At 36.9% G+C, this 15,790-nt stretch overlaps 1 protein-coding gene across 1 annotated transcript in view; it reads right to left on the reverse strand.

Moving 5' to 3' along the window:
- Window positions 1-15,790, reverse strand: part of HCRTR2 (hypocretin receptor 2) — a 94,534-nt gene that overhangs the window by 12,454 nt on the left and 66,290 nt on the right. Inside the window, exons 3-4 of the mRNA XM_070419343.1 lie at window positions 9,991-10,234; window positions 2,292-2,407 (exon numbers count right to left, since the gene is read on the reverse strand). Coding sequence (XP_070275444.1) covers window positions 2,292-2,407; window positions 9,991-10,234 — 360 coding nt within the window. The remainder of the gene's footprint in view (window positions 1-2,291; window positions 2,408-9,990; window positions 10,235-15,790) is intronic.

Here is a 15,790-nt window from a genome sequence, read left to right on the forward strand (position 1 = left end):
GGGGGTGTGCAGGAGGCAGCTGGTCAATGATTCTCTCTCATCATTGATGTTTCTATCTCTCTCTCCTTCTCCCTTCCTCTCTGAAATGAATAAAGAAATATATTTAAAGATGATGAAAGAGAGACACAGAAGTGGAAGTATGTAGTTAACAAAAATCATCTATCGATTAAGTTGTAGAGTCAGGGTTGAAACTCATATAGTCTGGGCCTTGAGTCTGTTTATGACTTGTCGATCATTTCCAGTTATTCACTCCCCAGCTCCTAAGAAGATCCCCATTGCCCTTTGTGAGTAAAGGGCACTTCCCTTCTTCATGGTCAAGCTTAACCACATGACTTGTTTTGACTACTGAAAACTGGGGAGACATAACATATGCCAGTTCAAAGCAGAATTCTAAGAGACATTACATATTTCTTCCAGCTTTCTAGCCCTTTCCCTCAGTCCCAGAATGGCATGTTCCAGGAAGTGATGGTCCTTCAGATTGTGTGGACAAGTGGAGCATAGTTTCTGCTCATCCTCACCACTGGCATGGAACATGAGTGAGACAAACTACTATTACAAGCCACATACTTGGAGTTGTTTTTCTATAGCTGAATAACCTAGCAAAAACTGACTAATATGCCCCGGCTGGGCTGCTCACTTGGTTAGAGCATCATCTCATACGCCAAAAAGGTTTCGGGTTTGATTCCTGCTCAGGGCACATAGCTAGGTTGTAGGTTCCATCCTGGTTGGGGTGCATATGGGAGGCAATCAATTTATGTTTCTCTCTCATGTTCCCTTCTTTCTCTCTTTCTCTGTCCCTCCTCCTACCCCTTCCTTTATCTCTAAAATCAATGAAAAAATATCCTTGGATGAGGATTAAAAAAAAAAGAATCCTTATGCTTTGTGATAATGGGTCTCTTAAAAAACAAATAAAAACTGACTAGTATGATAATAGCTATCAAGAAGTGGGTAACACTTAAAATAATAACAGTAACAGTTATTATAACAGTAACAAACAGCCTAAAATATGTGGCATTGGCTTTGTGGTCAGTGGAGAGTGTTGAGGGAACCATTATTAGGATCTGGAAAATCACCACCTATGTTTTACAGTGGCATGCATTTGTTACTTTAGTTAAAAGTGTCGGGGAACAGAATGCTAATACGTGTTGATACTGGTTGCATTTGTGAGATCATAAAAGAAAGGACTTCTTTGCAAACATAGAGGAATAGAAAATTTGGAATTATGAGACATACAGGGCTGAAAAATGCAGCTGTTGCTCATATCCAACCACTAAAAGATGAACTTGAAAATTGCTTTGAATAACAGAGGATGAAGAAGATTCAAATTAAGACTCATCCTCAGACAAAAACCAAATAAAAGGTTTGTGAAATTATTTTAATGAATTTAAGTGGCCCAACAAATTCTTTCCTTTGGGTAAAATGTGTCAGAGCAAACAGAGGGAAGGAATGGCTTTTCACAAGCCAGGTAAGCTCAAAGTACTGGCAATTAATTTAGAGGCAGAGATACTGTAAGTAAAGTCACTTAAATATAAAATTTACAAATAGAAGAGGCCGAGCTTTACCCTCTGTCTGTGCCTTTATAAACCACTACATGTGTTGTTTGGTGATACCCTACAAATCAAGGTTTAGCCTAAATGCTACCTGCTTTGACGTAGAGTCCCCTCCACTAAGTCTTCCTCTGATTCCCTGTGCTCACATTTATTAAGGTAATTTTCATTTTGTGTCTGACTGTCTCCCTTCTGTAGGCTAGGAATTCATCCATGACATAGACATTTAGCTTTTAATCAGATATGCACACAAAAAATACAATAAATGTTTGATGAATGATGATTTACTACATAAACTGGAAAAAGCAACATTACCTAACAAATTTTAGTATTCCCAAATCAGCACTATCAACAGTTTCTAAAACACTAAGTTCTGCTTGAATCTTCTATTGTTCTAAAAAAAAAATATTTAAAGTTGGATATTTAACCCCTATAATAAAAATGCATCAGGAAAGTTTAATGGAATTTTAATTTGTGATTTCTCATAAAAAGTAAAATTTATAATATCAGTCCTAGACAAAAATCAAATCAATTAATCACAGAGGTTTAAATTTAAAGTCATTAAGGCAGTTCATAAAATACATTCCATAACTATCACTCTAAAAAATGCCTGGACACATTGCCGGGGCCAGCGAGCCTCAGCGTTTTAGGAAAACGCACAATCCTTTGCTAAGCATCCTCTCTTGAATTTTGTTTTTAAGCACATCCCGAAGAAAACACAAGGGTATTGTTTGAAATACATACCTGTCGGCACCAGAGTTTACGAAATATCTGCAGATAGGCCAACACCATGAGACAAAGAGGTGCCATGTATGTCACCAGAAAGAAACAGATGTGGTACATCTTGGGGTAAATTTCACCTGGAATGAAAGTCAAAATAATAAAATCTTACAATTCATAGATATTATTAAAGGTAAGTTTGTTATTGTTGAGATTTACCTTCTATATAGTGTCACTGGCACATCTATACCCAAAGGGGAAAAATAATTTACATTAACTACTCACATTTATTCAGTCTATGTACGTACAAAATGTGAAGTCTTAATTTCATTTAATGACCCAGAGAGGAATAACAATGAGCTATTTCTTAATTTGTGCTGTCAGAGTCTATCCAGTCAAGTGTTCATTTATTGAAAGCCCTTATTTGTTTTGATTACATGGGGTTAATTAATAAAAATTAAATTGGATTGTCCTACACTCACATTAATAAGAAGGGACATGACTCAATCAAAACCTAATTACCAATGCTTTTGTTAAAATAGCAAGAGAATATAAACTCAGTTGATTCCTCCTTATTAAAATATAAACTGTACCTTCAAATGTGGAAAAAATTGGAAAAATAAATACAGCAAACATTTGATAATTCTTTTTGTTAATTTACTAGAACACATGCAAAATTAATTAAGTATGCTGTGTATATATGTATGTATGCATGTACTTTTAATAAAAATGAGATTTTTAAGGGATTTTTAAAGTTAGCATTTTTTATAAGTTTTTTAAAAATACATTTTATTGATTTCAGTCATGAAGGGAGAGGGAGAGAGAGATAGAAACATCAATGATCAGAGAGAATAATCCATAGGCTGCCTCCTGCACGACTCCCACCAGGTACCTTGGCCTTAAATTGAACTGTGACCTCCTGGTTCATAGGTCAACACTCAACCCCTGAGCCATGCTGGCCAGGCAAAGTTAGTTTTTAAAACGACATGGGTATTGTCTTTTTTACATCCATCTCACTTATTAGTCACAAGCATCTGTAGAAGTATAACTATTTCTTACTTATCATTAATTCTATGAACACAAGTAAATCTTATTACAAATTAGGCATTTATTAAACAAACAGTTAATAAGTTAATGACTGGCATTATGGCTTAACATCATCATCATCATCATCATCATCATCATCATTATTATTATTATTGTTATTACTAGAGGCCCAGTGCACAAAATTCATGCATGGGTAAGGTCCCTAGTGGCTGCCAGCGGGGGCCTTCCTTTGTTTAACGCCGCCCCCTGGTGGTCAGTACACATCACAGTGAGTGATCGAACTCCTGTTTGGTCGAACTCCTGAGGGGACACTTTGCATATTAGGCTTTTATATATAGAGATTATTTTGCTTTCCTAAAATAAATATATTACTGATTTTTTAAATGCTTTAAAGGATATTTTTCTTACAGTAGTATTTGAATATATTACAGTGATCCAGTCACGTTTACTTAAATATAAAACAAAAACCAGAAAAATATCCTGCATAGATTCCATAGATATTAAATGCAAAAATTAGAAATAATTCTAACTAAAAGCTAACAAAACAAAGGTTTTTTTTAAATTCATTTCTAAAAATTACACAAGTCATTTTGTCTTTGATATTGACAATGGGGTTGGTTCCATACTATCATTGAGGGATAATTCTCTATATCACCTCCGTGCATTTTTTCAAATTTTCATTACTTCAAAATGAGCATATTGTATAGAAGCATGAAGACTCAGGTATGCCATCAAATGTGGTAAGGGCAATTTATAGCCAGGATCAACGAATAATAATTGTGACGATCACCATCCTAATGATAACATTTAGTGAACAATCATTCAATTCTTACTGAATATATTTTAGACATATCTTTGAGTTGAATATCCTCCACTTGATTTCATAGCCTTATCTTCAAGAGTTGATTGAGTTTAATATTCTCCTTATTCTTCCTTCTAAATCTCAGTCTTTTTTCTCTGATAGAAATATTTCCCTACCATAATCTTCAGAGGAGACAGCAGGGAGGGTGTGCAGTTAAGGGGTCTAAGAGCGCAATGAGTCATTTTTAGCTTCTCTGTGGCCCAAGCGGCTGACACCTAGCTCATCAGTTTCTAAATCCCTTTCAAGCTTATCCTGTAAAACAGGCCAGTTCCATAAAAAGTGATAGAACCCAAGCAGCCGGACTGGAGGAATAACAAACAGCCATTCCCTTTGAAGCGCCACAGCCCCAGCAGCATTTGGTGAGCCAGTTTCAAAGAACAGTGACCTCAGCACTTTCCAGGCACCTAAGTGGCTTTGAACTTTTGTTTGTTTTAAAGAAGGTGTCCCATGAGCTCCCCACATAAAGATATAGCTTTGAAGCTTGCATACCTGGGAGGCCTTGATGTCTGCATCAGACTAAATGAATTGAGTAAGTGGAGGAAGGTAGATTTTATTAGGCCTTTTTTTTTTTTTTTTTTTTTTTTTACTATAGCTATGGTTCCCATCACTGTGATAACAGTCTGAAGTTTTAAACAGATGGGAGAGAAAGCTCATTCAGAGGTCGGTATATTTATATAAATACTTGGGAAAAGATGTAATTGGCTGGTAAATGCATATTATGCTAATGAACACCCACACAGAAAAGTTGATCAAGCAAAATTATACTTTCAGGCTGGGATAGTTTGTTTTAATAAAGATATTATTATACATAATTGGGGTAACATGATAATCTTAAATTCCTCATTTCATGCTTAGAGTCTAAGCTGATCGGAAACCCAGAAATACCATGGAAATGTTAAATTGTCTGTGTTGAAATTGTCTTTGTAGTCTCTCTGCACTTGACGAGCAATGTCTTAAATATATTTTAAAACATTTATATATAACCTAGAATGTAGCTACATGAAACTTGTCCCACTAAAGGATAATCTAAGTTAGAAAACAGCATTTTGAAGATTGACTACCATTAAAAATTGGTGTTTCTACTCAACTGATGAATAGGCATATCTGAATAAATTCTTGCATACATATTAAACCAATAAATAAGGAACAAATGTGGATACTTATTTCAGCTTTAAAATCAGAGATTAAAGAATAATATCATATATTAGACAAAACTTAATTTCTTTTTTTTTTAGAGAGAGTAGGAAGGAGGGAGAGAGACAGAAACATTGATTGGTTGCAATCGAGAATTGAACCTGGGACCCTGTAGTCTGGGGGCGGACACTCTAACCACTGAGCCAGACTGGCTAAGGAGAACTTAATTTCTTTCAGATGAGTTAAGGTCCATTTGTGAGCCAACATGTTAATCTAATTATCTAAAAACTGCAAATGTTTTCTACTTCATAGTACTCCTACCAGGGATTTAATGGCAAGTAGATTAAAAATAATTTCCCAAATATTTAATTTAAACCACCTTATCAAAGTTTATGGATCCATCAATGTTTACCTGAATCTTTAATATATTTTAGCATCTTCTACCTAATAAATATTTTAATAAATTTTCCTATTAATACACATACATACATATTTATAGATTTTCAAAATCTCATAAAAAACAGATGCCATCATGGATTTGTATGTAAAGAAAAGATCCACTATTATGTTTTTTCAGACCATTAAAGAACAATTTGGCAATAAAATCCAAAAGGAGAGAATTATATATTCCTAGTGTCCAGAACTATGTTTGACAAATAGTGCCTGCTCATTAAACACTGGATGATTGAATAAAGGACAATTATATCACTGAGTGCAAAAAGAAAGTTGCTTTCCTCCCAATAGATTCATCCTGTGAAGCAATGCATTTATAAACCAACCAATCAAAAACGTATGGGTATAATTCTGGAAGAATTTTTAAGTTTTAGAAATGTGAATTGATGTTACTGAAGCAAAGAATGAACATATACAAATACATATTTTAAGATCATTAAAGTAAATATTAATACATTTTGTTTGTTTTTGGGTGTCAAGTGTGCCTACCAAAAGTTCTGGTTTGTGGTTGTTTTTTCTTCTTCTCATCAGGCCACAGGAAATGATGACTATAATGACTTCCATAAAATATCACATCTTTCTGGTAATATTTTCAGTATGACAGAGTTCTCAGTTATTTTGCACAATGAATGAGACAGCATTTTCCAGACTTTTCCAAAGGTTATTTGATAGATATGAATCAAGAGACCACATTGTTTATTGTCTCTTTTCACACTGCAATATTGGTTGTAAAACAATTATGATATCACTGTCTGCTTTTATAACTACATTACTGATATAACTTAGGATAAAGAGAAAAAACACAGTTCACAACACATTTTTTAAAACTGTGCAAAATGGCCTTCAGATTTTTAAAATGTTTAAACTTTAGAGAGCTGACAATGTAAAATATAATTCCTATGATGTTTTTAAGGTTGGAAGTATCATTCATATATCTGAGTTATAATATTTTAAGTTGAATATGGACTTATAAATAGCCGAAATTAGCAAAGTTCATGCTATGTAAAAATTATCATAAACTAAATGTCTAATGGGCAAAATAAAAACGTACTTTGGATTCTTTCAGATTCTTCTTGAAAAATTGTGATTAATAATTTCATTTGATACTGTCTGTCTCATGCATTGTGCAAAATAACTGAGAACTCTGTCATACTGAAAATATTACCAAATTCGTGGACCAGTCCCTGGGCCTGGCCTGTGGGATTGGGCCCAAACCATCTTTCCGACATCCCCTGAGGGGTCCTGGATTGCATGAGGGCGCAGGCCAGGCTGAGGGACCCCATTGGTGCACAATCAGGGCTGGGGAGGGACACGGGAGGTTGGCCAGCTGGGGAGGGACTTTGGGAGGGCTCCAGGTCGTGTCTGGTCCATCTTGCTCAGTTCCAATCGGCCGGACCCCAGCAGCTAGCTAACCTACCGGTTGGAGCATGTGACCCTGGTGGTCAGTGCATGTCATACCAAGCGGTTGAGCAGCCTTAGCATATCATATTATGCTTTGATTGGTTGAATGGCCAACCAGACGATCGGACACTTAGCACATTAGGCTTTTATTATATAGGATTTGAAATAGCTAATTTTTTAGATTTTATTGTTTGCTTTTGAAGATGATCAAATTCAATTTGAGCCACTTAATTTTAGCCTTTATAATAATTTTAAGTAATTATGGGCTTATATAAAATCACTTTTTAAAAAAATATACTTTATTGATTTTTACAGAGAGGAAGGGAGAGGGATAGAGAATCAGAAACACCGATGAGAGAGAAACATCGATCAACTGCCTCCTGCACACCTCCCACTGGGGATGTGCCCACAACTAAGGTACATGCCCTTGACTGGAATCGAACCTGGGACCCTTCAGTCCGCAGGCTGATACTCTATCCACTGAGCCAAACCGGTTAGGGCTATAAAATCACTTTTAAGTAATTTTCCTAAATGACTTCTGAAGGCTGAGTTTAGATTTTTAGGAACTCAATAATAATTGCTTTTTAAAAAAATATTTTTGAAAATGTCCTTGCTAGAGCTAGATAATAAAAATACTCAAGGTTGAAATGAGTTTTTATATATGTATTGCTCAAACATAGTTAGAAGATGATGTGACTTAATTGTAACAACTGTCAAAATTCACTGCCTTTGCATACTGTTTGTTAATGGGAATTAACATTACCTGATTATTCAGGGCAATATACATAAGGAAAAGTTTATAAAAACTGCCTATTAACTTATAAATGAAACTCCTAAAATACTTTAGTAAAAATACTATTAAATATTTGAATAGTAAGTGGGTGTTTTATCTAATTGACACATAATGAATAGTGAGTGGGTGTTTTATCTAATTACCATTTCCATAAAATTAAAAAATATCAACTTTGAACTGAAAGCTTAGATTTACATTTATTTGTTTGCTTCATAATATTGACCAAAGAATTTATGGTTCAGTTTCATCATGAATTAATTAAAGAATTCTGACCAAGAGATTTTTAGGATGTTTGCAAATGTAACTCATTATAAAGCCATTGCGTAAGAGACACATAACCATGGGCCCCAACCCACTTTCTATCCAAATACAATTCATTCATAAATCTACAGAGCCCTACATTCCCGAAACTGTCAGTTGGGACCCTCTTCCTTTCTTCTGCCCATTGTGTAGGTTTTCTTGCTTCCTGGGACACCCTTTTACCTCTTCCCTGTTTGAAGAAACCCTACTCAACTTAACGCGTTGCTGAAATGTTAGCCCCTCTGTAAACTTTTGTCCAAATGTTAGAAGAGTAAATCTCAGCAACAAAAATGATATGTAATAATTGGGGTAATAGAAAAAGCAAATTGTGAAATATAGCTATCATAGGACTTTAGAAAATGTACAACATAATCCTAGCGACTTTTAAACTTTATCGTGCAATAGGGAAAGCATGTGCCTAATTTCTCAGTTGTTGACTTTTTCTCTTTTCAGTGTTCCAATAAAGTACCCAGGTAGGAATTAACATAAATTAATTCAAATACTTGAAAATATCATATTCATAAGCTATCCCATGGGTGCACTGCTTGTTTTGGGGTACATCTTTCTAATAGGCATACATGTATAGCTTTCTAATAAACAGTGTTTTCCTAATGTTTAAATTCCGTAATTACGAGCCATTGTTATACACTTATTCAGAAGAGGACAGATTTTTTTCCCCTCAAATTTCATGCAATAATTTTGGAACTAGTGCATGCTATGCTAAAATGCAGGATTTTTAAAATTTCCAGTCATTCTTTGATGGGTTCAGATTTGTGTCACCACCCGGCACTGATTAAATTGTTTCCACTGTTACAGGAAAGCCTTAGACTGTCACTGAGAGTTTTGGACCAAGGAGCATAAACCTCAAAGCTTCTGCTTATTTAAAATGAACTACCTTGCCGAAATCGGTTTGGCTCAGTGGATAGAGCGTCGGCCTGCGTATTGAAATGTCCCAGGTTCGATTCCGGTCAAGGGCATGTACCTGGGTTGCGGGCACATCGCCAGTAGGGGGTGTGCAGGAGGCAGCTGATGGATGTTTCTCTCTCATCGATGTTTCTAACTCTCTATCTCTCTCCCTTCCTCTCTGTAAAAAATCAATAAAATATATTTAAAAAATGTATAAAATGAACTATCTTATATATCAGATAGGAGGGAAAAGGATTCATATTTCATATAATTCCTAAATTATGTCATAATTGTGCCAGAGATAAATTGTATTGGTTTAATATGTTATGAACAGAGAAAGCAAACTTAGATATTTTGACACAGAGAACAGCATTGGTCCATGTACTCAACTCCAGTCGGGTGTCCAGTTAGCACATGGTTTTCAAATGAAAAATCCAGTCGTATTTGAAGCCCATTGGGGAACTTGACACTTGAGGCCAGATAATCCTGTGCCATCTTATAAAATACGAATAATTCCAGAATGCATATTTCAATTCACATAAATGAGTCCTTTTCATTTTAGAGAATTTAAGAAAAGGTAACATAAGCAGATCTGAGTTGCAGAATAAACTCCTCCTTCCATTCTATCTGAAAACTAGATAACAATACATAGCATTTCTAAAGGACCAGGACAGGGGCAGTTATTCTGTGAGACAACTTTAGGTTTCCACTTGGTTTTCATGCTTTTACAAAACTATGAACAAATGGCCATAAAATACACAAGGCCAGCTTTCCAGTGGCTATGCCGCTAGCATTACCATGCAGCTTGCGGGCCATGGTGCACTTACCTGCCCAACGCTCTTCGCACACTGTGAAGAGGGTGGTTTTATTGGCCAATCCGGGGACCATGGTCCTGCACTCCATGACGATGGCCTGAGGGATCATTATAATGCAGGAGGCAATCCAGATGATGATGATGCTGTTCCGGGCCCGCTTGGCTGTGCTCTTAAACATCAAAGGATGACAGATGGCATACCAGCGATCCAGGGCAATGCAGCTCAGTGTGAGGACAGACACAGACACGGACACGGTCTAGAGAAAGGACAGAGTAAAAGAGAGAGAGGCACCCGGTGTTACATGGATCGCTCTTAATATTTTTACCTTATTAGAAAGGCAGTCACAACAAATAACCATATCTAAAACTGTCCAAAAAACATTCCATGCAGTGCTTTCCAATTAAAAAAAAAATCTGCCAAAAATAATATTAAACATGTTTTAGGAAAAAAATCATATTCCTTATTAAGCATGAAAAAGGTACAATGGAAACACTGCAGACTTTTTTCAGGCAAAATGTTTTAATTTATAGTCTGGCAGTCTTTGAGTGATTACTATCCTTATATTGTCTTGAAACTTTCCACTGATAGAGAAAATCATATCCCCAACTGGAAAAAAATAACACATATGTTTAATTTGAACTGGAAAACTCTCTAATTTCACTTTATAAAAATAATCTTAAAGGGCTAAACTCTATCAGAGTAGGCTTAGATTAGTTGATAACTCCTGGGAATTTCTTGGTGTTACTTAGAGTGTATCCAAACCTCTTTCCCAAACCAATCCCTTTCTCTTACCAGCCGCCATTACTTCCCTGCCAATATGCCAAGCACCCAAGGCCCCTCAATACTATTGCTAAATTTGGGGTAGAATTGTTATGGTCTAGATCATAGTTGACCTTTCACAGCTGCTGTGCCAGGCCTATATTTAGCCAATCAAGAAATTAGAAGTGTAAAATGTTCAACAAGGTTTAGTGATTTATTATTCATGAATTCTAATCAATGTGGATGAAAGAGCTAGACATAGTAAGGTTCAGATTACAGAGTCATTGCTAGTGTTTCTCTCTACTTTTAGATAGTAATAATCTACTCAAAACAGTTCACTGAAAGACTGCCATCCGGTGCCTACAGTTAGCCAAAGTGCAGTGCCTTCTCTGTTCCGGGGCACTGTGTGAGAGACTATGCTGCTACTAGTAGTATGTCTGATCCAGCAGTAGAATCCCCTGAATGGACCCTTGACAATCAGTGATTTAATATGTACTGTTTGATGACTATATTTATTGGTGTATTATACACACTAGCATTCAATTTACTTGATTTTCTTGGGGGGATATAAAATTTCTTCATATCATAAGAGATAATAAATGAAGAGTTTTGTTGCTGCTTTTCACTTCCAGGAGTGCTCTTCTGGGCGCCTTTTCCATTTAGATTTTGATATTAGTTCAAATTAACCAGATTGTTAATCATTTGAAAAATGAACCTAGGGGGGTTATGAATGTTGAGAATGAAGTAAAGTGAGATGATGTGAATTTCTTCTGTTGTCAGGTGCTTGGTCATTCACTCTTCCTGTGGGCATCCTGTGGTCAGAGTGATGCTGGAAGCTTTCTTTGGTAGAGAATGAGTCTGTTTTATATTTGCACATAGAAATGACAAAAGGACCTCAGAGATCCATGACAGGTAGAAGTGGAAATTTTGCCACATCACAGATTTGGATGACAGGCGCTAATAGATTGGAAGGTGGGAAGGTGTGACTGTGAGTGAAGGAGCCTGTCTGACCATCAAGCACCCACAACCCACATCTCTATTGGCTTCTGTTCTTTTCCTGGTATTTCCTGTGCAGAACCTGTTCTGTGCTCATAAAAAATAATCACTCGGACTTGAGGGGATGGGAGGGACTTGGAAGAGGGTGGAAAAAAGGGGGAATGGGAGATATCTGTAATACTATCAACAATAAAAAATATATTAAAAAATAATCACTCAGAAAAAGAAGCCAGCTACTGCTGTAAGTGCAAGAAAAAACAAATTATATATATAATTTTTTAAAAATCATGATAATTATTCAGCAACTAGCCTAATAAATGTTAATGGTCTTATATTTGTATAATTATTAAAGATATAAAAATGTCATTTTAATTATTCATCTAAGACTTGTTATATTTGTGAGATTTTAAAGATTTTTGAGCATTTGCCAAAATGTTATAGTACATCATTCATAAATCTAAAGGTTGCATTGTATTATATTTAGAAGAAAGGGAACCTATAAATTGTAGAGAATTAGCAAATGTCCAAAGAATCTTAAATGTAACAAAATAACCTTAAAAACTGGCTGGGCATTCTGTAATATGTTTTAAAATATTCAGTAGGACAAAAGTATCCTCTTAGGTGCAAAAGCCATCAGTTTCAGAATATTATAATTAAAGAAAAAAACTACTTAAATTTAAGTTATTGGCTTATTGACCATTGACACTGTTTATTCCATTTGGGAAAATGCTACAGAAAGTGAGTAATAAATAATGTGAGAATTTGGAGATACTAGTTTTACCAGTGTGTCAATATTTTTTTGGATTTGCAACATTCCATAAACAAGTAACATTGAGCCCTAGCTGGTTTGGCTCAGCGGATAGAGCATTGGCCTGCAGACTGAAGGGTCCCAGGTTTGATTCCGGTCAAGAGCACATGCCTGGGTTGTGGGCTCGATCCCCAGTAGTGGGCGTGCAGGAGGCAGACGATCAATGATTCTCTCTCATCATTGATGTTTCTGTCTCTCTCCCCTCTCCTTTCCTCTCTGAAATCAATAAAAATATATTTAAAAAAAACACACAAAAAACAAGTAATATTGAATGAGGTAATGAGTAGATATGGTCTTTCCCTCCTGACTCAGATCTTGTGGTTACTCTGTAGTTGTCTCCTCAGCCTATGGAGAAGAGGATCAACTGAGGAGTTGATTAGATTGGACACTGTTTATAGAGAAGCAGAATCTATTAGGAGGTGACTATTCCTTCAACTGTAGGATTTGGTAAGTTGTGCTGCGTAGAAGATTATTGTCCATGACTTTCAGAGAGACGGATACCCGGCATCACTCACTCTTTCCCACTGCTTCCAGTCAGTCCTTGAGTGTTAGCAGTAGAACCTGGAATACCTAGTCTACAACAAGGGGCCATTGTGTATTAGAGCAGAACTGCACCTACTACCGCATGATACACACCTCACGCATCACCTCACTCTTAACAAGGGACTGTTCTGTTTCATAAAGAGAGCTTGAAATCATCTCTCCCAGCAAAGAGAAGATTCTGGGCAACTAAAGCCATCTTGAAACTTAATAGGATTCCCCAAATTTCCCCCCGGACAGTTACTGGAATCAAAAGAAATACAAAGCTTGCTGGAAGTACCACAGCAATGGTGAAATATTAGAATTCTCTGCTAGTATGATTTCCCCTGTGTTTCCATGAAAACACCAAAAGACCCCTTTCTTACTGATTTTTTCTTATGTTGCTCAATGTAGTATTTCTCTGAAAGAGTTTTGCTGCAGTGAATTTTTGTAACCCTTTCATGGTTTTCAGCCAACTGACATAAACTAATCCTATCAAACTTAATGCCTGCCATGAAGCTTATAATTTCCACTTACTATTTCCCACTTACTATTCTATCAAGAATCTGACTTAAAAAATGATCACTTCTCTGTATAAGAGGTCATTGAAAAACTACTGGGTTACAAATATTTTTGTAGCATTTCAGATCCAAATTAATATAATTTCTACTAATGAGCTATTTGTAGTCTCCCCCAACTTCTGTTTTTATCAAGACTTTATTTTTTTGGAATACTTTTAAGAACACATAAAATTTTTGGAGAAGGGACAGAGATTTCCAATATACCTTGCCCCCACATATCCATAGCCTGTCTGTTATTAACACCCCCACCAGAGTGATACATCTGTTAGAACTGATGAAACAACATTGCACATCCTAATCATCCAAAGTTCATAGTTTACATTGTGGTTCACTCTTGATGTTGTACATTCCATGGTTTTAAATAAATGTATAAGAACATGTATCCACCATTATATATTATCACAAATTCGTGCATGGTGGGGTCCAGCTGGGCTGGCTCCAATTGGTGCATTGGGGCCAGGCCTGTCAGGAGGAGGAGATAGCGGGAGGTTGCCAGTGAGCTCACCCCAATCAGGGCCCAATCAGGGCCAGGCTGGCTGGGGGGAGGGGCCACGGGCGATTGGCCAGTGGGCCCCGCCCCCAATTGAGATGGGGGGCTTATTGGGAGTGGGGCTGGATGTGGGGAGGGGCTGTGGGCAGGCTGGCCCCACCCCATTCTGGGGTGGGGGAGCCGATTGGGGATCAGCCGCTGGGGAAGGGGCTTTGGAAGGTTGGCTGGCTGCCCTGCCCTCAATGGTGTGGGAGAGGCCAATCAGGGGTGGGGCTGGCTGGGGGGAGGGGCTGTGGACCAATTGGGGTGGTGGGAGCCCATTGGGGGCAGGACCGGCTTGGGGAGGGGCTGCAGGAGGTTGGCTGGCCAGCCCTGCCCCCTATTGGGGTGGGGGGGGTACGATCAGGGGTGGGGCTGGCTGAGGGGAGGGGCCGAGGGAGGTTGGCCAGCCGGCCCCACCCTCAGATCAGGCTGGTTCGCTGGCCACAGTGGGCGTCATAGCGACTGGTCATTCCAGTCATTCTGGCATTACCGTCGCTGGCTTTTTATATATATAGATTGCACTGCCTTAAAAATCCTGTGTTCTGCCTATTCCACCTTTCCCATCCTTGACAACTTCAGATCTTTTTACTTTCTCCATAATGGCCTTTTTCAGAATGCCATAGTATTGGAATTATACAGAATATAGTTAGTCTCCTTAGACTGTCTTCTTTCATTTAGTAATAAGGATTATCTTTATATTTTCATGGCTTGATAGTTCATTTCTTTTTAGTGCTGAATGACATTCTATTGTCTGTATGTACCACAATTTATTCATTCATCTACTGAAGGACACCTTGGTGACTTCCAAGTTTTGATAATTATAAATAAAGCTGCTATACAAATTAGTGTGCAAGTTTTTGTGTGGTCATATGTTTTCAATTCTTTTGGGAAATACCAAGGAGTTCAATTGCTGGATAATTTGGTGAGACTATGTTTAATTGTGCAACAAACCGCCAAACCATCTTCCAAAGTGGTTGTACCATTTTGCATTCCCAGCAGCGGCAATGGGTAAGAGTTAGCATTACTCCACATTGTCACCAGCATTTGGTGGTGCTAGCGTTCCAGAATCTGTCCATTATAACAGTTGTGTAGCGATATTTCATTGTTGTTTTAATTTGCATTTCGCTGATGACATATGAAGATGAGCATCTGTATAACTGCCATCTGTATAACTTCTTTGGTGTGGTGTTCATTAAGGTCTTTGGCCTATTTTTAATTGGAGTGTTTATTTCCTTATTAATTAGTTTTAAGAGTTCCCTTAACTTTACATAGCAGTACTTTATTATGTTTATCTTTTTGCAAAACTTTTTTCTATCTGTAGCTTGTCTTTTCATTGTCTTTTACAAAGCAGAAATTTTAAATTTTGAAAAAGTCAGCTTATCAGTTGTTTCTTTCAAATATAATGCTTTTGGTGTTGTATCTAAAAAATCATCAACATACTGAAGGTCATGTAAGTTTTCTTTTATATTATCTTCTAGGAGTTTTATGGTTTTGTATTTTGCATTCAGATCTATGATACATCTTGAACTACTTTTTCTGACGGGTGTAAGGTCTGTATCTACATTAATATTTTTGCTTGTTTTGCTTATGAGAATTTTTTTTTAATAATTAGGAGCA

The sequence above is a fragment of the Myotis yumanensis genome, unplaced genomic scaffold (genome assembly GCF_028538775.1).
Source record: "Myotis yumanensis isolate MYYU_CA2020_CCGP unplaced genomic scaffold, mMyoYum1.0.hap1 SCAF_6, whole genome shotgun sequence".
NCBI lineage: Eukaryota > Metazoa > Chordata > Mammalia > Chiroptera > Vespertilionidae > Myotis > Myotis yumanensis.